The 25,684-nt window shown below is 49.4% G+C and overlaps 9 protein-coding genes across 9 annotated transcripts; 6 read left to right on the top strand and 3 right to left on the bottom strand.

Moving 5' to 3' along the window:
* The first annotated feature begins 266 nt into the window (after positions 1-266).
* GGS25DRAFT_335168 (uncharacterized protein) lies at positions 267-5,178 on the top strand. The gene is made up of 3 exons (XM_049257933.1): positions 267-2,179; positions 2,238-3,492; positions 3,597-5,178. The coding sequence occupies exons 1-3, from the start codon at positions 424-426 to the stop codon at positions 4,501-4,503; spliced, it is 3,918 nt and encodes a 1,305-aa protein (XP_049115880.1). The 5' UTR covers positions 267-423; the 3' UTR covers positions 4,504-5,178.
* A 676-nt stretch (positions 5,179-5,854) lies between these two features.
* On the bottom strand, positions 5,855-9,546 carry GGS25DRAFT_335212 (Arginase/deacetylase). The gene is made up of 2 exons (XM_049257934.1): positions 6,900-9,546; positions 5,855-6,847 (listed from the first exon to the last, which is right to left on the bottom strand). The coding sequence occupies exons 1-2, from the start codon at positions 9,366-9,368 to the stop codon at positions 5,948-5,950; spliced, it is 3,369 nt and encodes a 1,122-aa protein (XP_049115879.1). The 5' UTR covers positions 9,369-9,546; the 3' UTR covers positions 5,855-5,947.
* Positions 9,547-10,354: 808 nt separating this feature from the next.
* GGS25DRAFT_335107 (nucleotide-binding protein) lies at positions 10,355-11,562 on the top strand. The gene has a single exon (XM_049257932.1). The coding sequence runs from the start codon at positions 10,461-10,463 to the stop codon at positions 11,487-11,489; it is 1,029 nt and encodes a 342-aa protein (XP_049115878.1). The 5' UTR covers positions 10,355-10,460; the 3' UTR covers positions 11,490-11,562.
* On the bottom strand, positions 11,563-12,537 carry GGS25DRAFT_335106 (glia maturation factor beta). The gene is made up of 4 exons (XM_049257931.1): positions 12,445-12,537; positions 12,232-12,334; positions 11,914-12,047; positions 11,563-11,824 (listed from the first exon to the last, which is right to left on the bottom strand). The coding sequence occupies exons 1-4, from the start codon at positions 12,445-12,447 to the stop codon at positions 11,636-11,638; spliced, it is 429 nt and encodes a 142-aa protein (XP_049115877.1). The 5' UTR covers positions 12,448-12,537; the 3' UTR covers positions 11,563-11,635.
* Positions 12,538-13,180: 643 nt separating this feature from the next.
* Positions 13,181-15,245, bottom strand: GGS25DRAFT_335084 (inositol polyphosphate multikinase). Its single transcript, XM_049257930.1, has 2 exons — positions 14,695-15,245; positions 13,181-14,624 (listed from the first exon to the last, which is right to left on the bottom strand). The coding sequence occupies exons 1-2, from the start codon at positions 14,796-14,798 to the stop codon at positions 13,475-13,477; spliced, it is 1,254 nt and encodes a 417-aa protein (XP_049115876.1). The 5' UTR covers positions 14,799-15,245; the 3' UTR covers positions 13,181-13,474.
* A 2,122-nt stretch (positions 15,246-17,367) lies between these two features.
* Positions 17,368-19,565, top strand: GGS25DRAFT_334921 (Argonaute siRNA chaperone complex subunit Arb1-domain-containing protein). The gene is made up of 5 exons (XM_049257928.1): positions 17,368-17,869; positions 17,933-17,999; positions 18,051-18,068; positions 18,126-18,407; positions 18,459-19,565. Exons 1-5 carry the CDS (start codon positions 17,518-17,520, stop codon positions 19,294-19,296), a joined length of 1,557 nt encoding a protein of 518 aa, XP_049115875.1. The 5' UTR covers positions 17,368-17,517; the 3' UTR covers positions 19,297-19,565.
* Positions 19,566-20,100: 535 nt separating this feature from the next.
* On the top strand, positions 20,101-20,818 carry GGS25DRAFT_334923 (uncharacterized protein). The gene is made up of 3 exons (XM_049257929.1): positions 20,101-20,145; positions 20,205-20,263; positions 20,324-20,818. The coding sequence occupies exons 2-3, from the start codon at positions 20,252-20,254 to the stop codon at positions 20,774-20,776; spliced, it is 465 nt and encodes a 154-aa protein (XP_049115874.1). The 5' UTR covers positions 20,101-20,145; positions 20,205-20,251; the 3' UTR covers positions 20,777-20,818.
* GGS25DRAFT_496010 (uncharacterized protein) lies at positions 20,430-21,869 on the top strand. The gene has a single exon (XM_049261494.1). It carries the CDS (start codon positions 20,904-20,906, stop codon positions 21,528-21,530), a length of 627 nt encoding a protein of 208 aa, XP_049115873.1. The 5' UTR covers positions 20,430-20,903; the 3' UTR covers positions 21,531-21,869.
* Positions 21,870-24,004: 2,135 nt separating this feature from the next.
* On the top strand, positions 24,005-25,596 carry GGS25DRAFT_532600 (Clp1-domain-containing protein; the record flags this gene model as incomplete). The annotated part of the gene is made up of 3 exons (XM_049265604.1): positions 24,005-24,044; positions 24,119-25,177; positions 25,250-25,596. The coding sequence occupies 3 exons, from the start codon at positions 24,005-24,007 to the stop codon at positions 25,537-25,539; spliced, it is 1,389 nt and encodes a 462-aa protein (XP_049115872.1). The 3' UTR covers positions 25,540-25,596.
* Between the last annotated feature and the right edge of the window lie 88 nt (positions 25,597-25,684).

The raw sequence follows: 25,684 nt of genomic DNA, 5'->3' as shown, positions 1-25,684 counted from the left end.
TGTTCCCAGCTTCAGCGACAAGCGGACCAAAGACAAGAGAATATTATTCATTACCGTGACTTTTTTGCAGATCCAGCGCACGAAGAAAAGTGTCTGTCGTGTGCTTTAGTTTCCCTTGTTCCCCCATCCATCCATCCATCCATCCATCCACAATAGCTGTGCTTACCTGCTCCCTAAAAAGTTTAGTCGAGGTGTGGTCTCGTCGTATTCTTCCCCAGACTTATTTTTCCCGTTCTTAACAGGACCGGACCTCCCTTTTGACTGATTGACCTGTCTTCTCTTGTTTAATTTATACTTTCCCATCTCATCCGGAATCGTCCATACCAAGGCGGATGTCATTGACCTTTACACATACGCCCTTGTCCTTCTCACTCAACTGCTACGCCCTGTTTAGCTGAAACATCTCTTGGTGCTACGCCCTTCATGACGACCATCAACGAGCTAGCGGAGATGGATTTTGTCAACTGGGATGCCACCTCGGCCGGCCCCAGCTTTGATCCCGTCATGGCATCGGAGGGCGCAGCCGATCCCCTCGATGCCGGCGGTGGCACATTGTTAGACCAGCCCAATATGGATCTGGTCTTTGGGGACATCGACGGCGATGATTGGTCGTACTGGGCTCTTGAGCACTTTGATTCCACTCAAATGCCACAGGATGTTGACCTCTCGGAGCCTGTAGCCAATTCGATGCTGTATTGGGAGACTCCCGAGGCCCCCTGTACTCACTGCGCCTTGGGTGGTTACCAGTGCAAGCGAATCAGAGAAGGTAAATATAGAGGTTATTGCACGAGCTGCGTTGCACTCCGGTGTGAGTGTAGCTTCGGCCCCCTGGAAAACAACCTGGCCGCTGAAGCCGGTGCGACCTTTCCGGCGAACCCCTGGCCAACGATGGGCGATAGACCCGAAACGTCTATTCTACACGAAGATGACTTCGCCACCATCATGACTTCAGCTCCGCCTGTATCATCAGGGCTTGCTGCCGCATCTGCCGCTATCATGGAAGATCAGCAGTTATCATCAAAGCCTCCCACCATAACTAAGAGTGGTGCACGATTTTCTCGCGAATCTGTCAAGATTCTGAAGAACTGGGTCTCGACGCATAGCAGACACCCGTATCCCACCGAGGAGGAAAAGGAGGGCCTGCAGAAGATCACCGGTCTCACCAAGACTCAGATCACCAATTGGCTTGCCAACGCTCGCCGGCGTGGCAAGATCCAACCTACCAGAGCCACTTCTCCTCACATCGGCCGCGGATATGCCCAAGCCATCGATATCCCCCAGCGGAGAGGCACGCCAGCACTATTTGAGAGCATGAACCCGTTGCAGAGATGGGCCAACTCTCCCCCCGAGAACGAACCTGCGTCCGTCGCAGCTATCGCCAGAGCCGTGTCGGCCTCCTCTAACTCGTACTCGCAGACGTCGGGATCTGGCCGTAACAGTCCTTACGTCTCCAACTGGTCAGACGATGGGTCTAGCAGGTCGCTGTGCAATGTATCGTCTGCCAGCAGTTTGGGTACATCTCATTCCAGCGGCGGCTCTTTTGCGTCGGCCTATTCCAGCAAATCCCGCGGCTCCTTTGGCTCGCTACCCTCATTTGTCCGGACCCGCGGCCGACGCCGTCGCCGACGCGCCCCGCCCAAGCGAGCCGAGGAGGGTCTCAGCCAGCCACTGAAGACATTCGAGTGCACGTTCTGTACCGAAACTTTCAGGACTAAGCACGACTGGCAACGGCACGAGAAATCGTTGCATTTGTCTCTCGAGCGATGGATCTGTTCTCCCGACGGGCCTCGATACATCAACCCCGAAAACGGAATGATGAGCTGCGTCTTCTGCGGCGAGGTGAACCCCAACGACGCCCACATCGAAGCCCACAACTTCTCCAGCTGCACCGAGCGGACGCAAGAAGAACGGACATTCTACCGGAAGGATCATCTCCGCCAGCACCTCAAGCTCGTGCACAACGTCAGCTTCCTCCCCTGGGCGATGGACAGGTGGCGGGTGAACTTCCCAGAGATCCGGTCGCGGTGCGGTTTCTGCGGCATCGTGCTCGACAGCTGGACGATCCGTGTGGACCACCTCGCCGAGCATTTCAAGACCGGTAACACTATGGCTGACTGGAAGGGTGACTGGGGTTTTGAAGCGCCCGTGCTGGAGATGGTCGAGAACTCTATCCCGCCTTGTGAGAGAGAATCTAACACACCCTTTTCCCCGTACAGTAATCTAACCAGTGCGTGCAGATCTGATTCACGACGAGAGAAATACGCCGCTGCCGTATAAGGCCAGCAGCAACCCGCCCACAACGCCGACTAATGCTTACGAGCTTCTCAAATGGGAGCTCTACCACTGGATGTCCCAATTCACGGCAGACACGGCGAGGCCACCAACCGATGCTGAGATACAATTAGAGGCATGCTGCATCCTTTTCGGTGCCGACGCGCAATCACAGCCTCACCGCCGGGGCGCAACATCATGGCTCCGCGACCTCATCGTCTCGTCCGAGGAGCAAGCCCGGAACGCCGCCTTCCGCCCCATCCGAGGGCAGCTAGACTGCCGCCTGACCTCGCTGCGCATCAACGGCAAGGGCGAGATCTTCGAGGGCTGCGAGTTCGAACGGCAGCTGCGGGACTTCGTCGACAACAGACAGCTACTGGGGTTAACGGCGATGGACCATGAGCTGCAGGTCGAAGCGTGCCGCATCATCGGACGAGTCGAAGAAAAGTCCGGCAACCCGATGGACGACATCGCCAACTGGTTCATCCGCGTGATCAACAGCTCGCCCAAGTGGCTCGAGAACTTTCGGCAGCGGGCGCATCTCCCGCGCAGCGAGGACGTCGGAGACACGTATCTGCGGTCCAAGGACCCCAAGACCATCGACTCGACCATCTACAACTACACCCGATTAGAGCGGGAGCTTGGCGACTACTTATTGGGCAGGAGGACGACAGGCGTCGAGCCCGACGACGGCGACTTACAGCACCGGGCGCGCATCATTATCTACGACAGCGACGACGAGTGGAACCAGACGGCCGCCGACGACAAGGAGTGGCTGCAGCGCTTCCGGAACAGACACCCGGTCAGCGGAGGAGGAGGAGGAGGCAGCGCGATGTCCATGTCCGCGTCGGACGACTCCCCCATCCTCCTCGACCACGCCCCCTGTCGATCATCGCCAACCCAAAACCAGCACCCCGCTGCTACTGCCGCTGCCCCAAGCGACTCGCAGTACCTGGGGCCTCTATTCAAAGACCTGCCGCCCCAATCCCAATCGCAACCCCAGGCCACCAACTCAGCAGCAGCAGCAGCAGCCGCCGATGGCGATTTCAACAGCTCTATCAAAATAGGCCCTTTCTTCCTAAACGACACCAACTGCTATCGCCGCCTGGCGCGCGGACTGAGTCGCTTCGTGGCGTCGACGATGTCCGCGAATAACCCCAACCGACACGTGCCGACTGACGAGGAGCTGCAGTACCAGGCAAGGTGGCTGATATATGACGAGTAAGTTGCATATCTATTTTCATTCATTCATTTCTTTCTTCTCTCTATCTTAACACCCACCCCTTTTTTTTACCAAACCCCCAACTAACCCCTCCCCCCCTCAGCGACGACCCCTGGAACCAAACCGCGGCCGACAACTTCGAATGGCTGCAGCGCTTCAAGCGGGACGTGGGGATCCTCGCGCCGTCGTCGGGGCCTGGCCTCGGCAACTCCAACGACGTGGCGTGGGCGGCCTCCGAAGGCGGCACGGGCTTCGCGCCGCCGTACGTGCTGCCGAACCCCGCGCTGGCCATCGAGCCGCTGTCCGCGGACCCCACCGTCTTCATCCGCGAGGGCGCGAGGCCGTTCGCGCCCGCCGCGGGCACGGCCAACCGCTTCCTGCGCCGCCTCGCCCGCCGCTTCCCCGCGCCCGCCAAGGTCTTCTGCAGCCGCGAGCTCGAGTCCGGGCTCGCGGCGTACGTGCGCAGGCACGTGGCGGCGGCGGCGGACGGCGCGAGCTTCCCGAGCGACGAGCAGCTGCGCGCGCGCGCGCGCCAGATCCTGGCGATGGAGCGGACGAGCTGCGACGACCCGGTGCTGCTCGAGCGGTTCAAGAAGGCGGTGCGGGATCCGGGGGGGTTGCTGGGTGGGCAGGGGCAAGGGCAAGGGCAAGGGCAAGGGCAAGGGCATCGCCACCGCTCTTCTTCGTCGGGTACCGTGGACGTGTTTGAAGGAGAAGGAGGAGAGGGGGGAGGAGCGCCGCTGACGCCGAATATCGCGGCGGATATCGCGGCTGTGACGGCGGGCGCGAGCGACGATAATAATGATAACGATAACTATAATACTAATAACCACAACTACAACCACAGCACGGACGACGCAGCAGCACTCGCAACGCTCCCGTCGGAGATGGAGATGGAGATGGATCTGGATCTGGACTTCCACTTCACGGAGCAGGAGATGCAGGATCTGCTGGGGGACGTGGGCAACGAATTCGGCGCCGGCGGTGACGGGGGCGCGTCGTTGCATTAAGGTGGTTTGCTGTGGAACGACAACAGCACTTCAGCATCAGCATCATCATCATCATCATCATCTCTTATCAACGACAACATCATCATCAACTACAACACCATCGCCAACAACAACAACAACAAACAACGAAAAGTAAAGAAGGACCGGCACCGGCGGATACTTGCGTCTCCGTCAGCTTCTGCCAGCATGCTAGATACCATATGGGAAGGCGAGGAGTATGCAGGCGAACTGTAGCATTTTTAGTACCTACCTAGCTATTTTTCATTTTATTCTAACTTGTAAGCTACCATACCATACCTACCTACCTACCTACCTACATAAACAGGCAAATAGGCAGAAATGGATATATATATATAGGGTAGCTAAGTAGTAAGTAAGTAGGTAGGTAACGAGGGATATTAGGTACCTAACGGGCATGTAGCGAGGTGTTATGTTTTACGAAAGAATGAGAATAAATGAACATGAATATGATCATCTAAACTTCCAGTCTATCTATTTAGGTATGTAGGTAGGTACCTACGTGATGGGCAACCTATCTAGTATCTAGGTACTTATTGATTCGATGACTTTTACGTGATATGAAGAGGCAGGCCTACCTGCTATTGAAATAGGGGAAGTTAGCATAGCTTAGCTAGCCTGCTACAAATAAGTTGGTAAGAACCTAGGTAGTGCAATGCATAGCATTCAATAACACCACGGGATAAGTCAACCTGCTAGGAACCTACCTAGGTAGGTATGTAGGTAGATACACGTAATGTCTTTCGACCGACTGACGAGACTCAACAATCACCCAGAGCCACATATTATTCCTGCTTCACGGAGAACGAAAAACTAAAGGACACACATCCATTATCACGACACGACAAACCAATACCAATCAAGCGAAGACTTTCAAGGCAACGAACGAACGATTTTGTCCATATCAAGGCACCGACTAATCCCCCCTCTGCATCATTAACTATACCGCCCTATTCCCTCCTCCCTCTTCCTATTACGACAAAAGGAAAACCAAGTAGGCTGGTAGGTACGTACGTAGGAAAATGATATTAGACGACGAGAACCTTCAAAAAGCTCGGTACGCACGTTTCTCTCTCCGTGCGCAAACAGTTTTTTGTTTGAAAGATCCTGCGTCTGCAACGGGCCAAAAATCGGCAGTACAAAAAGGGTATCGTAATGAAATAAGCCGTGAGGCAACAAATAGCCACTCCTCTCCACCCCTAGGCTATTCAAATCACTTGTCGAGCAAGTCTATTATTTGACCTTCCGGAAAACGCCTTCTCCCCTCATCATGCGTGAAATTTTTTCGTCGTTGGGGTGCTTTTGCTTAATGAAATCTTTCAATAGACTGATAGATTAGAACCCCAAACAGGAATCTTCTTTCAATAAACCGATATAATAAAACCCTAAAAGGGAATCAGCCATGTCGTGGCGTTTCTGGTATCTCCTAGACCCCTCCATTTGCTTTCTCAATCTTACGCGGCGACTGAAGTTCTTCGTGAGGTGCAAAAGGGATGCTGGACGTAGGGGTAAAACTGTGGCCACCTTGTCGGCTTGGGCTTGACATAACTGATGATACATTGAATGTTGGAATCTGCTGGGTCTGTCTCAGCATAGCTTGCGCGCTAGTGATTGGCTCAGTAAATTGTATCGGGCTAGAAATAGGGCTTGAGACTATTGAGGATGGCCCTGTGGGCTGATAGTGCACGAACGTGCTATCGACTTGACCCGCCCCTGGAACAGGCTGTGCTGACGAGCTAGGATAGGGTGGGAGTGATGGGTAAGCAGATTTGGGAGCTGCTGCTGCTGCTGCCTTCGAGCGCTCTGCTTCACTTGGGACTGGAAATCCGGGCATTAGCTCAACAGGAAGACTAGGAGTTCTGGTCTTCTCCTCTGCTGCCTTTTTCTCAGCTTGAGCCTTCTGTTGTCTGGCTTCCTTCATCTCCTTGGTGAGGACATTGATCTTAATTTTCTTCATGCCATTGGTGATGTCCTTAACGTCACTTCCGGCATCTGTCGCAGTCGGTGCAGATTCTGCAGCTGAATTGATTGGCAATTCAGTTTGCGCGGGCAAATTGGTGTTCTCGAACTTGGATGTAGCAGCTTGAGTCTTTTTTGCCGGTCGAGTGCTTTCCCTTCTCGCGGGTACTGCAGGACGAGTCTTTTTAACATGCAATGAGAGAGATGACTGGCTTCGTATACCCATAGTTGTCTCGGGGCGGAAGCTTTGAGAAGTCATCGGCCTTGCCATCGGAACAGGTGGTGCATCTAGTGGAAGAGTCGATGCACCGCTATATTGTCGGCTTGGCCCGGAGCCATGCTGTACAGGAATACCTCGAGCGAGCGCCTGTGAATCATTAGATTAGTGTTTCATATAGGCCTGGAATATCTTGACTTACCTTCTCTGTGGCAACTGTGGACCCTCCGACAGTCTTCCTACGCGTTCTGGTCGAGTCATCGTTCTCAGCCTGACCCGGAGGCCGAACTGGCTTCTTCTCTCGCGTAGACTTCCTTACTGGGGCAGCTGCCAGAACAGGGTCAGCATGGCCATTAGTTGCACCATCTTCGGCACCTTGATCACTTTGAGAAAGCATGCTCTGACGGTCGGTTTTAGCATGAAGCTCCTTGTACGTATGACTGGAAACTGGGCGATCCTTAGGGATAAGCAATTTGCTGAGCTCGTGGGCAGCATCAGTCCAGGTTACCTCTGCGGGGGGAGGAGTTGGGGCTCGCGCAGGAGGCGCCGCGACACTTGACAGCGTACGCCGAACCTTAGTCGGGTCTACAGCTTTTGCGCACGATGCATGGGTTGGGGATGAATAATTCCCGGGAACGAGGCGCGGAACCTTCTTCGGCGGCTCCGGGGGTGGCGGTGCTGCCAAGGTAGCATCAAGTCGGTCAAGCTCAGCAGTTGACCACCAAGCTGGGTCATACGGGAACCCCGGGACCCTGAGTTTCATCCCATCATCAGTCAGCGTATTTCGCCTGTTGAGTGATCCAATCCTAGTGCTCATCTCATAGGTGCTCGCACTTCCACCGGGGACCTCTTCCTTCGGCGTCAAAGGTGCATTGCCGGCTAAACCAGTAAGATGGCTGAGAACGCCCGAATACAGAGCTCGGTCACTGTAGCCGCCCTCAAGAACACTAATGATCCGACCATCGACGCTCAGTCCTTCTTCGGCCGCAAGCTTGACCACATCACGGGAAAGACGAGCATAAAACTCAGTCGGGACATTAACCGAGTGGCGTTGCATATTCGGGTTTTCCCATTGACTTGCGTCGAATCCGGCAGAGAAGAATATTGCAGCTTTAGGCACCTGACCAGAAGCGCGATATTTCTCAGTCTGCGTTCGTAGATAAGTTCGAGCTTTCTCTAGGAGAATAGAGTATTTGGATTGGTATAGCTTCCAAAATTCAACTTCTGATTTCCACTCTTGGAGGTGGACGTTCCACATATTTTGACCATGGGCGTTTTCTATGCAAACGCTTGCATTCGTAATCTTCTCATCCGGGCCATCTTCACAAGGGTAGGAATTGATATCGTGGAGACTGAAATATCCAATAGAGGTTTTCTTCCAGGCCGCCACATTCTTTGATGTGTTGCCACGTTTGTTGTGTTCCCATGCAATGGCTTGAGAGCCGTCTCCATGATGTAGATCAAAATCGATGATTGCAACATGCGTCAATCCGTGGTTGAGAAATCCATGCATGATGCCGACATGCACATTGTTGACCCAGCAGAATCCTTGGGGATTCTGTGCAGAACAATGATGACCCGGAGGACGCACTGCTACAAAGGCACGCTTGTAAGGCGAATTGCCGAAGACCGCATCCACAGCATCGCAGACAGCGCCAAGTGCTCCCTCAAATGCGTTCAAGGACTCTGCACATAAATAGAGGTCTCCTTTGTGGAGTACGTTGCCGGCCTTGATATCTGCTTCTGTATCATCCGGTCGAAGTACTTCATTCATCCTGTCGGCCAGTTTTGTCTCCGTAGCGTCACACATATATTTTAGATCGTCCATCCACTTGGTTCCGTGAACGTTGGTGACAGTTGGAGAATTGATCGCCAGTGTACGTGTAGTCTTCTGAATACGAAAAGGAATGTTTGGGAGCGTTGTGGGATCAAGGTGGAGGTCAACAGGGTGTTTTCCGTCACAGTGACGCTCACCAAGCCGGACATATGCTGTCGATACACCAAGTACAACGGCTTGAATTCGCTCGGGGCGTTCAACAATAGTATTAAAAGATAGCTTGGTGGGTCGGGGTCGCGAAAAGCGATGGCCGTAGCAGGCATCATGGAGAATGACAACGGTCTCGGGATGATGAATTGATGAATCTCCATGAAGCAACTTCAACTCTTTCTCCATGTAGATTCTTGCTACCGCACCGGCAGACCAAAATGGTCTTGGTTTGGGTTCCTCCATCGTGCGTGGGGATTCGTTTGAAGGTGGTTTAGTAGTAGATGGCGAACGAAGGTTGCTAGAACTACCTTTACGTGAAGGGGCGCGGTTCGGGGCAACTCCACTAGACGAGTGTAGCGAGTTCATAGAAGTTTTACGTAGCAAGGTTGGCGTTCCCGATCGAGATTGCGAGGTTAAACCACTTGAACCAGTCCGGGGGTTAGGGCTCCGGGAAGGTGGTCTACCGCTAGGAGAGGCTGGCGAGAAAGGACCAGGTGGGAACCTCTGTGTGTTCGAGTGGGGTGTTATAGACAAGTGTGATGGCGGAGTGAAAGTGTGGTTGGTGGGAGAAGTAGCAAGAGAGAGCTTGTTTAAAGACCGTAGGAGTTCAAGATCCTCGCTAGAGGGAATTGTTGATTCTGCCATCTTGGGCTGGGGAGCTCTACCATTCATTGGGGAAGCCATGACTTTCGACTTTCCAAGACAGGTTTCGAGTTCGAGTTCGAGTTGGATTTCGACTTAGTTCTTATACTTCAAAAAGGATAGCTCAGATACAAGAATCGACGAACTACGGTATCGTCGATTTTTGTAAGAGATTTGCGCATACGGTTGTTTAAAGAAGAGAAGAAAGTCAAAGTCAAAGTCTTGGATTTGAACGGAGTCGGAGTTGGATTTAATAGTTGAGGTCGGAAGTTGAATTCGTCAAATCAAAAAACGGGCCTCGTCGATTTGATGTTATAGGTGTAATTTTCCTGTTCCATTTTCCTGTTCCACCCGCTGCAGAATTGCCGGCGCGTCGCGTTTCGATCCTTGACATAGCGCTAGAAATCACGTGGGTATCCTTTCTTTAGCAATGTCTCACCAGCAACAACCCGCCATTTGTTATGTACAATGTAGTACATGCAATATGTACTGATCACTACCCCTCTACTCTGACGTAGCACTATTCACATGCAAAAGACGTAAATATTTATACTTTTATACATACTCAATGGCATTAATCCGCCAGTATTATGCACAAACTATGTATAGTCCTATGCATGCATCCCACAGATTACATGTAACTAATTATAACTTCAAATGTTGTATCGATGAAAAGATGGAAAATTCAATGTTATTGTGTAAGTATCATTGAAGACCTCTTCAACAATGTGCTTTAAGTGTGTGCTTCTGTGATAAACACAATGGAATTGTTCTTTGAATCCCTGTTTCTGAACTACTAGAGATCTCGCATGTATGCCCCACCAAGTGGCATAAGACCGTTACATTTTAATACGCAACTTAGAGTTATCGATAAGTTATACCCACCTCCACCTTTCGATAATGAACCATTCAGAACTAACTAACTAACTTCCCAGATTTCTAAGCAAGAACTTTGAAGCCTCCATCAAATTCCAGTCATCAATTTTCAACTATCAATTCTTCAATATCCTTAGATTTTTTGGTCTTTTTTTTCATTCCAAAATAGATTGCATTGCAGGCCCTGATTCTTGATTCCTTCCCTATATTCCATCTTTCAACAAACCTGTGCACAACCCACATATCCATTCATACATAATGGCCCCCTCCCTAGAAGAGCCCGAGCCCGTCCAAGACGTCCTCGACAACCCCCTCAAAGCACGCCCCCAACTCGTCGCCCCCGAGCCCGAACACTGCCCCGGTCCCGAGTCCGAACGAGCAGGCACCGCCGACTCCTGCGCGGGGTGTCCGAACCAAGCCATCTGCGCGTCCGCGCCCAAGGGCCCGGACCCAGACATCCCGCTGATCGCGGAGCGGCTGTCGGGGGTGAAGCACAAGATCCTGGTGCTGTCGGGCAAGGGCGGCGTGGGGAAGAGCACGTTCACGAGCCTGCTCGCGCACGCATTCGCGACCAACGAGGACACGACCGTCGGCATCATGGACACCGACATCTGCGGGCCCAGCATCCCCAAGATGATGGGCGTCGAGTCCGAGACCATACACATCAGCAACACCGGCTGGTCGCCCGTCTGGGTCGCCGATAACCTGGGTGTCATGAGCATACAGTTTATGCTGCCGAATCGCGACGACGCTGTGATATGGCGTGGGCCCAAGAAGAATGGGCTGATCAAGCAGTTCCTCAAAGAGGTCGAATGGGGCAGTATGGATTTCCTGCTAGTCGACACCCCGCCGGGTACGAGCGATGAACATTTAAGTGTCAATAGTTTTCTAAAGGAGAGTGGAATAGACGGCGCCGTCATGGTCACAACACCACAAGAGGTGGCGCTGCTCGATGTGAGAAAAGAGATCGATTTCTGCCGAAAAGCAGGGATACGGGTGCTGGGTTTAGTGGAAAATATGAGCGGATTCGTGTGTCCGAATTGCACGCATGAGAGCCAAATATTCAAGGCTACTACTGGAGGTGGCGCAGCTCTGGCCAAGGAGATGGATATCCCGTTCCTTGGGGAAGTACCACTAGACCCAAGGATCGGAATGGCTTGTGACTACGGAGAGAGTTTCTTCGATCACTATCCCGACAGCCCAGCATGCAAAGCACTCAAGAAAGTTGTGAAGGGGGTCGCGGCCGAGATAGGTCTCGATGCACAACAAGTCCTACCCGATGACTGATCAAAAGATAAAAAATAGTAAAGTGAAAGCTAGCAAAATCTCGCTATCTGCAGCATAGAGCAAGTCAGCCAAGCCAGTCTTTGCTCCCTTATATACCTATATATATATCCATATATCCGCGCCAACAAGTATATCAGAAGCAGCCCTTACTCGGTGCTTAGCTTCTTGGGAATATCCTCCAGGTCCTCGGCACTCTCGATGTCGAATATCTTGCCCACCTCGGCCGTATTCCTCATCAGCTCTTTCGCGCCCGCGTACATCATGCGGCTCGCGGCATTGCACGAGCTGGGGAGGTAGTATATGAGGACGTAGGGTACTGACATACGTCCTGAAGGCTGCAGATGAGGTTGTCAGCATGGGTTGGTTGGTTGGTTGGCTATGCATGGGGACGAGAAAGAAAGTATCTAGGTTAGTAGGAACGTACAAGAGTTATCGGGTAGCTTAGAAGAATATACCGCGGCGAGTTGTCGGGCAGGTCGTCGCCGATCTCGCCGAGCGATTTGTAGACTACTTTGTCATCGTCTTGCCTGATCTCGTACGTCTTCTTATCGATATAGTCTGTTCGAACGTGATCGTGTATTAGCTATCTAAATATATATATATATATACGTGTGTGTATGTTTATAAATAGTCTCACAAGACCCGCCACAAAGCAAAGTGATCATTAAATACGGCGACTCCCATTGGAGCTAGACCGAGTAAAGGGAGAGAGGGGAGTTAGGTAGGTAGGTAGGTAACATACAAATGACAGCCTGCGGTCCGCTAGCTCTCGACGTGGTCAAGCGGAACTTGCGTAGGTGGTCCTTCGTCCCTTGCGAAAAGGAATACAGTCTAGCCTCGGAGCTCTGGTAGATAGATGATGGATATGCGTTAGATACATGTAGGGAGGGAGGCAGATAGATAGGTAACATATCAAGACGCTGCAATAGGGGCACGAGTATATGTATGTACGTACCATTGTTGGCGCCCTTTAGCTTCTTCTGTGCTCGGGAAATATGTATGTGAACAAGTGCGTAGTAGATACCTCCAGCTAGTACTCAATAAATAAATATAAGTATGTAGGTAGGTAGGTAGGTAAGCAGGGCGGTTTCAAAATCGATCAGTTTTCAATCGGCTGGTTAGTTCAAGTTGGTTGTATTAGGTCGGTCGTGCTACAAAAGGCCTGACAATGTTACAGTACATACCTCGTATGTATGTAGCATGAGGACATCAATTTATCGAGACTCGCTGCAAGGTGTCAGTCGATATACGTACTTGTACAACAGGAGGACCCCGCCCCCACCATGACGAACGAAAAGTCCAACAACATTGAATGTTATGGAGTCCCAGTTTGATAGGTAGGTATGTACATGTTAGCTAAGCCTCCAGTACTGCAATTTGGTTGCCTAACTACATACATAGTAGCTGGAGTACTCTAGGGTTAGTTCGTGCTAAATCCTGTTGGCGTAAATTAATTAATATTTCATTACGGCGCCAACCAAAGAAAAGGGGCAAGTCACTTTCTATTCGCAATCTTATGACAAGAATTCATTGTTATTATCCGCGACTAACGTGGACGGTAAACCCGTTAAGGGTCTCTAGGTGAATATGTAGAGTTTATACATAGAGCTTTTAGTACGGCATACCTAGACACATACTACATAGGTTTACATTTTCAAGTAAGATACAGTATCAACGAGATTTACATATGTACCTAGGCTAGTATCATATAGCTTTTGATATAGATTTCATTCCAATCGTAAATAGAAATACTTGTGAGGAGTAGTTTTCTATAGTGCCTAAGGCTAGAGTAAGTGTAATGGGTATCTCGAGGCAAAACTCCAGGGAACCTCCGAGACGCCAGTTGGATAACCTTCTGCCCATCCCGTTGCATCTAACGGTTCATTTATATGCTGCATCTTTTTTTCGAGCCATCCAAAGACTCATGCTCAACGTTCCCAACGCCAGCCCTTCTAGAAGCAAATCCCATTTCTTATCATGGCATATTACTCCGATATCTCTTCAAATATCTGTAATAGACTCTTGACGCCCTTGAGCACATTCTCGTCCGGTCCCTGGCCGGGTGTCCATTTGGCATGTGCAAAATCAATCAGCTTTAACGAGTAGAGGCGAGGAAAGCTTGATAAATCCTCCTCATCCGACTCCTCATCTTCCTCCTCCAGATCGTCAAAGACTTCTGCTATTGTTGGCTCGCAAGTATCTTCTTCGTTCATGCCAATACCACTATCCAGCCTAAGGTTAGTGGTGGGAGCACGTGTGGTGCCTCTTTTATGTTCCTGTTCCGGTTCCGGTACCGAGACGGCTTTGGCTTCTTCCATGGCCGCTCGGAGAGCTTCCCCATCGCCCTCGAAGACAAAAAGGAGGCTAGCAGAATACATTCGGCTTTCTTCCTTCTCGAGTATTTCTTGCACTCTTCGAAGATCTTGTACGAATAGCCCAGCAATAGTCTTTCCCAAGTTTTTGTCAATGCCCGCTGCCTCGTTGAAGAGAAACTTTTTGATCGAATCAACCAAGTTGGTATCGTTTACGGTATATCTTCCCCAATCCTTGTCATAGATTCGAAACCCTTCTTCGTCCAACTCCGCTTCATCGGAAGATCCTTTATATACTCTCATTCCAGCGACGCGAAAGCCATATTTTTTGTGAGTGGTGTTCTCGCTGATCTTGTTAAAGCGTTCCTTCTTCTCTGGAGGTGCATCATCAGCCCATAGCCGGATGCCTAGTTTTGCGTCCATAATGTTTGGCTTCTTGTAACCAAACGAAGCATTTTCCAGCACTACCGCACGGTCCGTCGTAATCTTTCTCGCTTTGTTAGGGGTCCATTTGACATTGTCAGAGATGATCTCCTTTTCTACCGGCGCTTCGACTACGGGTGTCCGGTCATCAATATGAAGATGTGACTGAATTTCCTCTTTGACAGAGTCAGGAATATCTGCATGCTCAACAAGCCCGGGTATTTGCGCATGTATCGAGGCCTGGTCAGTAGACTCGTTCAGAGACAAAGTACCTATATATAGGGGCATAAGGTCTGAAAAGTCGACATGGAGCGCATGCGCGGATTCGTAAAATTCGACCTCGGATTGGGTGCATGGCTTGATGAATAATTCGCCATCCGCATCACACATAGTTCCCGCACTGCCAACATAACTCAGTTAGTATTTGAATTTTGCGGGACCGTTCGCAAAGGCCACAAGGTGAAACTTACTGTCCAGCAACTGCATAATTATAGTTTTTCAAGTCATCCCGATGAGGCATTCCTTTTTCTCTGCTCCCGACAGTCTTGCCGCTATCTCGAGAAGCCACGGACATCTTCTTAGGTTAACAATGATGGAGGTGGTGATATTTAGTCAGTGGACAGTTTACTCGTCCCTCATGTTACCACAGTCCGGTGATTTCAGGGTTGAGACGGGTTTTGGTACTCTGGGTACTGAATAAGCTAAACACTTATATGTACGTAGTTGAGTATTATGAGGTATTAGTACCCTCGTAGAATGAAGGCAGAAATCGGAAACGATCTGGTGGTTGTAACGTGTGTAGGTAGATTTAAGAGCAAATAAGTAAGTGACCTTGAAGTAATGGAAATATTGTAAAGCTCCAATCTTTTAAGCTGAGGTTTTATGTTAATTACTTATGATCGCATAAAGTCGCATAAAGCGCTTGTGTGTATTCAACGTTGTTGAAAGTTAATTCACGAGGTCACAGGAGAAAGAAAGATTCGGGAAGGTTAATGGGTTAATAACCAAGTGGGACAAAGGAGTTGGAAGGATCAGAAAGCCCAAATGGTAGTACATACGTACATAACATAGAATTGGAGCCTTGGAAATTTCAATGTATCAAGGGTCTCTCCAGGAGGTATTGTTCAAACATGCGCCTGCGCACATCAGCTGTACTGTCCGTATGTACCTGCGCTAAGTGGTTAATCATATACAAACGTGTTAAGTTGTGACGAGGTACCCAGTACGGATACCTAGCAATACCCAGTTCAAAATGATGTTAGACCCGGAAGGCATAACATGTAACGCGACATCATCACAACATTTGAGCAGTCGCGCCATTGCGCAAGCCTTGCCCCAACCCAACCGCAGCAATCATTACAGGCTAGGGCTGTTAGGTGAGTGAGTTAGCACAGCTACAAGTACCCTACCTACCTAGGTACCTAAGTGGGCTAGATTCCCGACGGCCCTGGCCCGTTAAACAAGGCAATGGGCTATGTACAATAGTTAGTGTATGTAACCAACGCAACGCCCGAAAAGAACAGCATTAGAGCATGTAGTGGATAAGATTGTTGTAACCGGTTAGAAGGTAAGGAACATAACTCAATGGTCCAATCGAAACTTTAGAGTCTGTCATTTTTATACTTCTCGATGTGTAAATACTGGGGATCTATCCATGGCACCTGCCTCCAGTCACATAACGGCCGCGGTTGCGGTTACAAACCTTGAAGACATTTAGGCGTGGGCTCCAGGGCTAGTGCATGCATGATAAAAGGCTAGTACCTACTAGGCAGTACAATACATTACAGTATGCAGTAGTCAGGGAAAGCGCTAATTATCAGCTCTACACTAAACGGATGACACGGCATACAAGCATTTTTAGCCTCTCGCCCACTTTTGCTGTGGCGGAAACTCGTAAGGGATTATGCGTTAATATTTATCAGTCAACGGTTAACATTGAATGATGTTAGTCGATTTCCAGATAGCTGGCCGGCTCAGCCACTTCATTAAAAAAAAGTATTATTGAGGTCTTACCCAATCTGAGTTCATTCAGCCTTTATTTTCATATGCATCCATGTTTGCCGCATGGCTTGACTCATCTAATGTGGTGGTACTACAGTATCTGAAAATTCCACACTCAGCTGTCCAGGTGGCCGCAGCTAGAAGATCACCTGCATACTATCCATGAATCCCAGCAGGGCGGTGCTGATGACCAGAGATTAATCAGATTCGGTTCCGATATCACCGTGTTTATGAGGCATGTTAGCCTTTTCGGTTCTGTCAGGTCCTGCCTCGGAGATATGAGACGGGCTGCTGCATATGTTCTGCAGCATGAGAGATCATCTAGCTCACATCATCTATACCACTACTATGTAGTATTTGCGTTACACATATATAGTAGATATATTGAGTGAACATTGAATCTCATGATGCTTGCCTAGGTAGGCAGATACATATTGTAACAAGACAACAAGACAACATTGAATTGAATGTAATGATTGATTGCCGGGTGATATATAAATGTTTGGTAAGTATTACATTAACCTAGGTACCTAGTAGAGATTCTGAGATTCAAAGTTTTCAAACATCAAGCTTGCTACATGTACAAGTACAATACTCACATAGCACCTTCCTGTGGCACTTGAGGTATGAATATATCCATATGTATATCATAGTAGATATACATATGTATGTCCAAATTCACCTAGACAACAACTACATAGTAGGACGATTTCCAGGCAATACCATATGCAGATACATAGGTAATTTTGCACTCAGTGAAATATAGCCCAGAGGTTAGAAGTAAGTAACATCAAGTTTGTCTAGAACCCAAGTCATTTTCTTTCCAACCTTTCATGCTATTTCTCGGCCCATCTTCAGCTCTTACTTCCCAATCTTATCGTATTTCTACTTTTCTGTGCCTAGGTACCCATTACACAGCGTTATGTACCTACCACTGCATCTGTGAACACTTAGGGCACCTACCTAACCTAGTAGACAGATACAGCAAATAGTAGTAACAACCTTATATCTCAGGCAAACAACCTTATAACCTTGGAACACAGGCAAGTAACCTTGGGTGCTACTTGTGTAGGCTCAGCTGCGTTAGCAGGTACGCCTTACGCCCTGATATGTGCTATTTCTTTCCCCACGCCAGTTGTGAGACCCGCGAATCTTACACTTACGCACCTCAGCCTCACATGCCATACCACTGCCCTGTTTCTCTTGCATCTCTTGCATTCCTAGAACGCCAGACCCTGCAAGAACTAACACATATTTGGTGATAGATCATCGGTTATCATTCGGCGTTCAATATGACAGACTTCTCTTCATCTTCGCCTATCAAGGTGGCAGAAGAACCAATGGCAGATGTCGCTGCTACTATTACTGCGAGCACGTCAGTGGGCGGTCAGTGTGAACCACAAGTTGGTAACCAAACAACCATTGAAATTGAAAGAAGGACCTCAAATCTTGCTGATCCGGACCACGCCAAATTAGGCGGTAATGATGTAGCCAATGGTGCTTCTACCACCGAAGGCGCGGATCCAGCCAACACCACCCAGGCTATCGGATCGATCGAAGTTGGCGTAGACACAGAAAAGAAATCGAAGAAGAAGAGAAAGCCAGCTAAGAAAAAGATTGGAAAGAATGTTACCGGCTTTGAAGGTTAGTTGGTTCCATGCACAGCTGTATAGGCATCGTGGTTGGCCTCGACTGACATTTACGCAGAGTTTTATGCAGATGCTCCCATAACCCCTGAAGAGGCCAGAAAAGAGAAGAAAGAGCTCTATGATACGTAAGTCTTCACATGCTACCTCGCAGCCAACCAAACTAACGTTCAAGATAGGTCCCGTGGGTTTCCTGAGTATGATACCCAATCACCCACACGAGTGATAGAGCTTTAAATGACTAACCAGCACAGTCGCATTGAGGAATGCCTTCAACGTTACCGAGCCAACCGCCGGATGGACGTAGAACGTACCATGATGTTCAACAAGTACTTGTGGCTTGGCGGCATTGACTCATCTCAACGCCAATTCACTGGATTTGCCGAGGACCGCGAAGCTCTGGCCAAGGCAGACGCTGTGGAGATTCGCCAGATGACCGCAACCGACTTTGTTGGCGGTAGTGGCAGCCGATTTTATGATCTTCGAGGTTCTGAGAATTGGTTCGTTGACTTTACGGGAATTGTCAAGGGGTTTTTGTAAGTTGACGTGAGAGAACTGGACTCGTTATCCAATCTAACACACTATAGGTCTCGAACGATCCCATCAATCTACCTATATGACGAGGCAGCTAACCAACTGGCTGCTGGAACCATCAAGAACTTTCTGAATTACGTCTTGATGCACGATGTCTGCCCTGAATACGAAGATGACATTCAGGCCGCCAGGGCGATTTGCGACATTGCCCCCCTCGAATTACGCATGACGCATGACCTGCTCAACGAACTACCTGGTAACTTCAATGCTATTGCGAACTCGCTCTTTACTGACCGACTAGTCGACAAGCTTGACATTACTGAGAATTTTGACAAACTGCTCATGTTCCGCTTCGCCGTCCTGCTTTCACCCTTATCCGGCGACGTAAAAAAGAAGTTCTTGAGTTTCAAAGATCCCAGTACGAACAAAGTCGTCAATACGAAAGAAGAAACATACCAAGTGATTGAAAAAATCAAGTTGAGCCGGGCAAAGGTCAAGGAGAACCAGCAAGAGCTTGAGAAGGCTGGCCATTCGGGCAAGTGGAATCCGACTGGCGTCATCAAGGTCAAGCCTTCTATTATCGAATTCGGCTACGATAACTTGCCTCGTGCCGATGAGGTTGACCTAAGCAATGCGTTGCCGGAAGATTATCTGGTTGAGGAAGAATTGCTTGTCAAGTTTGAGAAAGGGATGAAAATCAAGGCCGTCGTATGCGAACTCGACTTCGGCATCCGCTTCATCAAGGAGATCAAGGATGTGCGGGTTTCATTTGACTTGTTTCTACCGCAGATGTTGATGGAGAATTGGAAGGATCCTGTCCCTAACGACCGACCCCCTCCGTCGGTCTCCAACCCGAACGTCGAAGAGAATGCCATGGACGACGATGAATAGGCGAGCTGAGGTACAATGCTGAGCTTGCCGGGCTGGCAGTGAAGATGAAAAGACTTGGTAAGGCTCAAAGTCTTAGCCTTTTATGCGACCAAGCTTGCTGAAAACTTTGCGATGGCTCTCCGGGTTTTGCTCAGAAGGAATGGAAATCCGGACTAGGAGCATGTTGCTAGATACTGATACCCTTTGCTAATAACCAAGAAAAGACAGCCTCGGGGCTAATTGATGCGATAAGTCTTGATCTGATTGATTATCGTTTTTTTCCTTAGTGACCTAGGTACCCTAGGTAGGTAACATATTGAAACTACAAATAATGACGATAGGAAGTGTCAAGCCAAGATAGGCCCTGATGCATCATCCACTCCAACCTATAGGCGCTTTCGTACAACGAGGTGGACTGGTGTTGGCGAGCCATCCGGGGATTACCTACCAACGACATTTGTTAGCGGTGATGAGGAGGAGGATCAAACAAAAGTCCTAGACTAGATTTTCTTGAAGGTCTTAGTTCTTGGCGTCGTTGACCTTACTGGCCGGAGAAGCCATGGCATTAGAAAATTTGGACCGAACCGCTTCTTGGCGCGCGAGCTCGCGCCGCGGATTCTCTACCTGGCTATTTCTTGGCTATGCTATCTCCTTTCCTTTCTTCTTCTGCGCAAAGCTGGGCATACAATATTTTACTGCCACGCCGCTTGACACCCCCCCTGTCAGTAGCTGAGTCGATATAGCATGGCATAGGTAGCATTCGCCCACGCAATGCCTCCGTTGAAGGTAGGAGACGGTGTAGAAATACACCCGACGAATTTTAACTACGTGAACTGGAATATGGCATTTGGCATATTGAATATGGAACATGTACGTAGGTGTAAATATTGATTACATGCCCACACTACTTACATAACGTGCCTGCTTAGAGCCAACGACCCCAAAAAAATATTACCAAGGCAATCTATAGTAGCACATGAGATCTAGGGTGAGCATCCTACCCAAGACCTTGGCGGGTTTGGCAGAGGTCATTAACAGAAGCGAATAGCTAGGCATTGGTCTTAGCTGGTTTCTCGGCGCGGACCGAAAAAAGGATAGATCGAGGATACCAATGTTGTGTGTGTGTGTGTGTGTGTCGTGTGTGCTGTGTTTGCCTGACATACATACATTAGTTAATACCACGGCGCCGAGAACTTTGTTGGTCTTGTCTTTGTCTTGTGTCTCTTTTCTAAATAATATTTTCTCTACACGATTTGACTTGACCGAGCCCTTGGTATTTTTTTTGGAGGGGGGTAGTACTCCTTTTTGGTGGTTTTTTTTTTCTCGTTACATATCAAAAACCCCTTTCGCTCCTTGGGTTGCCTCTTCATCATTCTTGCTACTCGTTCTTCTTCTCTCATCTAATTATTTCCTGTTCGTCTTGCTCTCGGCCCTTTTCTTGTTTCTGCTTCCCAGGCGAGGATTCTTCTTATCTCCGGGTAATCGCCTAACTATTGGTTAATTACCTATTAACGAAAACGGGAAGGAGAAGAACCAAACGTTTTGATAGATTTTTAGTCGAATCAGGGATTAGTTACCGTGTAGTTACCCGCGTGGCCAAAAAAACAAAAAACAAAAAACAGACCCGAATGGAGCCCCCCCGGCCCCGACGATCCCGACCCCGGCGGCCGGCGAACAGCCGGTGCTGGCAGGTGGCGAAGCTCGCGCTGCAGACGACGTCGCTCGCGAGCTGCGCCATCGTCGTCGGGCTCAGCGCCGCCACCACCTTCGGCGCCGGCTCCGGCCAGGGGTACCTGACGATCCCGATCGCCGTCGGCACCGCGCTGTGGACGGTCGCGGAGCTCGTCGCGCTCTGCGTGCGCCGGAAGACGAGCCCGGGGCGCGGCATACACCCCGGCGCGCACGTCGGCGTGCAGCTGGTCATCTTTCTGGCAATGATCCTGGCGCTGTTCTACTCGTGCACGCTGTGGAGGAGTGTGCAGCGTAGTATTGTGCCGTGTAATGAGTGGCTGCCCGAGCCGGGGAATGCGGGGTGGGTGACGCCGAATGGGACGGCGTATGAGGGTGGTGGATACGATGGGGATGATGATGACGGTGATGATGATGATGGTGGCGATGATGAGGATGGCTGGTATAATGGCCGGTATAATGGCCGCTCGTTTTACTGCCCTGATAGCTACCGCGCGGTAGTCAACGACCCGGCGTACCGCGGGGCTGTGCAGGCTATCATTGCGTTTTGCGCTTTGTTGTGGTGAGTACTTACTTACCTGCAAGATTCGATATCTGCCTACCTAGTAGTAAACTGCTGACGAAGTATCCCAGGGTCATCCATTTCTCGCTCTTCGTGCGCGCGTGCGTCGAGACGCAACGGCGGAACAATGACGAGCCCCCGCCTGTTATCATATACCCCCAGTCCGCGTGGCCGCCGCAGTACATGTATGATGACGGTCGGTCTGCTGAGGCGCAACATCAACATCAACATCAACACGATGGCCCCCAACAGGGGGTCCCGATACATATGAAGCACGCGCATTATGGATAACACCGCGCCATCCATCATCACCTCCCGTCCGATTCTATGGTGTTCCGGCCGTTTGATTTTTTTTGGGAAGGGGAGGGTTCTGGGTATCGAGGTAGGCAAGGGGCTTGCTGGTTAATGGGTAGCGTTGGAACACGCTAGCTTTCTCGTATTTGAGCTGTTGTTATCGGCCCTCAGCTGGGGATTTTGAGGGCAAGAGAGACAGAGGCATGAAGGGTAATGAACAGAACCAGTCTTGGATGGATACCCAGGAGCTATAGAGCCAGCCTACACAAGTAGATATTAATACCCAGTGTCATGTTGCTTAGTATTGTTAGGGATGCGTCGTAGAGTGGGAATACAGCAATGATGATAATGGTTGAGTAGGGCGTTGGATGAACCGTTTTTAGGCCCCTTGTGATACTATGCCTTGAGGAGCTGGGAGGGTAGCTTGAAGTCTAGACGCGATTAATGCTAAATCTAAACCCGTGCCTATGACTAAATACCTAGTGTTGTAGGCATGTTTTTTGTTAAAACATCTTTGAAAACATCAATATCATATATACCCATCTATACCTACCTCACCTGACTTTATATAGCTGGTACATAGTAGTTACTAGGCACTTAAAATACTGTACCGGGAATCCCTACTCACGAGAATCATTCTAAACTTCATCAAATGAATACATGCATAAGATCGATAGGAACTGGGAGATATTATTCCAACTTGAAGAATCATTCCTAATCTTGTAATGATTTCTCTCAATAACGGGGGTCTTACTGCTCACCAACCAAGGAGAGGGAGTCGGCGTAACAGCCGTGCGTCTCTCTTAGATCAGACATTCAAGTCTAAGATGGAACGGATTGGGAGTATGGGAGTTGGAAATAGCTTTTTGGTAAGAGAAGGGGAACCTGCGGTTAAAGCGCCGAGAAGGCTTTAAGCAATCGCATAACCTGTCGGAGGACACTTGACAGGACTTTGAGTCTCTGACAATGACTCTTTACCTATTCGGTCCAAAAGACAGGGAGAGAGAGAGAGCCTTGCAAAGAGCCCCGAAATGAACCGGACTATTTACCCAGGCTTCTCCCAAGGGGAAGAAGGAGGCCATCTCTAGCGTTTCTTGGTTTGCTGTTGCTGATTAAGGCCACGTTTCCCCTATTAGTCTCTATGAGGCTGATGAGGATGCATTGACTAAACCAACATCCAAACAATGGAAGGTTAGTAGCAAACAACTCCCTTCAGCGGGATGTGGAATGGATGGAGGCCGCGAATCGGGGGATAAGCTCCTTTCTGGTAAGAGTGCTTTAGAGCAGGGTGATTGCGTTTGGTATATGTATATAGGGCTCGAATTCCATGTTCGGTGGTCGCTTTACATATTTCTGGATGGTCTCTTTTGTAACCTTATATAGATAGAGCTTGCTGTAGGTAGACTAAGGGAATTCGAATTCGATCTATTCGTTTCGAATATTCCACTACACTTTTATTACATTTCCATCCCTTAGGTCTCTTGATAACTCCATTTCTGTCGAATATCCAATAATATTTATCGTAGCCTCAAAAACAAAGCCTAAGGCCTTTGGTTGAGTTGAGTTGGAGCCAGTTATGGCGCGACATCTTTCTCGTGCGGTGGCAATCGGGGTTTGTAGAGTCCACAACCCCCTTTGAGATGAGGGTTAATAGGTAGTCAAAGAGCTTGTTGGGATTTTCAGAAGCTCTCGTTACCTTATGACGAAAGATTCCCAATGGTGAGTGGTGCGCGAGTATGAGTTTGTTCACAACTAGCAGTAGTGGTGAGCATAGAGGATGAAGAAGGTTCCAAGGCTTGGAACACATGGCATCCATGGATTACCTAGGTTAGGGTACTAGGTACCTAGTACTGTAGGTAGTAACTAACCCCGCGCTCTTTCTTTTTAATGTTCAAATGTAGGTATCTAGGTACCTACATGTGGTTCCTGCATTAGAATCTTAGGGCTGCTGGGGGGAAGAGATCCACTGATATATGCACCATCAAATTGTGCCTAGGGTAACCTTAGGTACCTACCCAGTACCTACTAGCGTCGATAGCTGGACGCGACGGGCTAACTAAAGTTTAATGTTCAATACTCCAGGGCTACGTATTTTCAAGAGTCAACCTTCAACCTTACAACATTGAACCTACAAAAATACTACCTCCTACCTAAACCTGAGCACACTTTAGTCAATCCAACAAAATGTCGATACCAGGACTAGGCGAAATACCAACAGCTGTTTGTTCAATTGCCCTCCGCATCCAATACAATTGCATAGCTAACATTGAATCTTTTTAAAGGTCGCATCAGCTACAGCAGCTTCTTCAGCTGCAACATTGACAACCACAGAAAACCTCGATCCATTTTGGGAATATCGCTTCGAAGTCCCCCATGGCTCGACTTTAGAAATCAAGCTCACCTCAGGCACTGCTGAGAAAGATGGCACCGAGCTTGCTCCAAACACTCTTTACACATTTACCGCCACCAAATCGAAGATAAATACTTGGCACGGATGCACTCTCGAGATAACCTCTCCTACCGGCATATACGATGCTTACATATCGGAACCTACCGCCGACGAGACCCCCATGGTCAGCTATTTAAATCTTCACTTTAAGCTCGAAGCATTCCGCGCCACCGCCCAGAAATTAGACCAGATGGGACCGCGAGTGTTGGTGGTAGGACCGCCTGATTCCGGAAAGACTAGCTTGGTTAGGATGCTCACCGGATGGGCCACGCGCATGGGACGACAGCCTCTCGTGGTAAATACAGATTGTCGTGAGGGCATGCTAGCTCTACCTGGATCGCTCAGTGCAGCTGTATTCGCCACGATCATCGACATCACAACCGATTGGGGCAGTATACCGAGTAGCGGGCCAAGTGCCATACCAGTAAAGCTGCCCCTCGTGTACAACTATGGCCTGGGACAACCCGAAGATAATATACGGCTCTACAAGCAGACGTTGAGTAGGCTTGCGGTCGCAGTAACTTCGCGACTTTCGGAGGATCCTAACGTAAAGACGTCGGGGCTATTGATCGATACAGGAGGTGTCAGCACTTCGAAGGGTGGTTACGACCATCTGGCACATATAGTTGCTGAATTTTCGATCAATATCGTACTCGTGATCGGTTCAGAGCGTATGAGTAGCGATATGCAGAAGAGACTGGCGGGACAAAAAACTAGTCTTGATGAACCAATAACTGTCGTTAGTTTGGACAAGTCCGGTGGCGTCGTGGAAAGGGATGCAGGATTCCTTCAACAAGTTCGCGAGGCTGCTATCAAGGAATACTTCTTTGGAGGTGCGAGCACAACGTTAAGCCCTTTCACGCAGCAAGTTGACTTTGCAGCACTATCGATTTGGAGGGTTACTGAATGTAAGGGATTCCTTTTGTCTACTCACTCATCCTCTTCATCTTATCAAGCAAATTATACTAACCGAAGTTTAGCTTCGACTCCAACGGCAGCCGAGGATGAAATTTATTCTGCAGACACGATGCTCGAGAGGATTGATCCGTCTCTCATGATGCAGAACTGCATTTTAGCTGTTATGTACGCATCAATCCATGATTCAGCTGATACAATACGTAACTCGAACGTCATGGGCTACGTGTATGTCGCCGACGTCGATGAGAAGCGGCGAAAGCTAAAAGTTCTCGCCCCTGTCAGCGCTCGCTTGGGCGATAGACCGCTGGTTTGGGGAAGCTGGCCGGAGCCAATGGTCAGCTTGCTAGGTTAAACCATGAGCTATGGTTTATACTACAAGACACCTGTACAGCAACTTCAATATACCTCTTATACCTCCTTATTGCTTGGCAGCCTGAGTATACGGATTCTCGAAGTTCGAAATTGGCTAGTCACGGTGCAGGAAAGGAGTAAGGAAG

The sequence above is a fragment of the Hypoxylon fragiforme genome, assembly GCF_022984875.1.
Source record: "Hypoxylon fragiforme strain CBS 206.31 chromosome Unknown GGS25scaffold_6, whole genome shotgun sequence".
Taxonomy (NCBI): domain Eukaryota; kingdom Fungi; phylum Ascomycota; class Sordariomycetes; order Xylariales; family Hypoxylaceae; genus Hypoxylon; species Hypoxylon fragiforme.
This window is presented reverse-complemented; position numbering and strand designations above follow the sequence as displayed.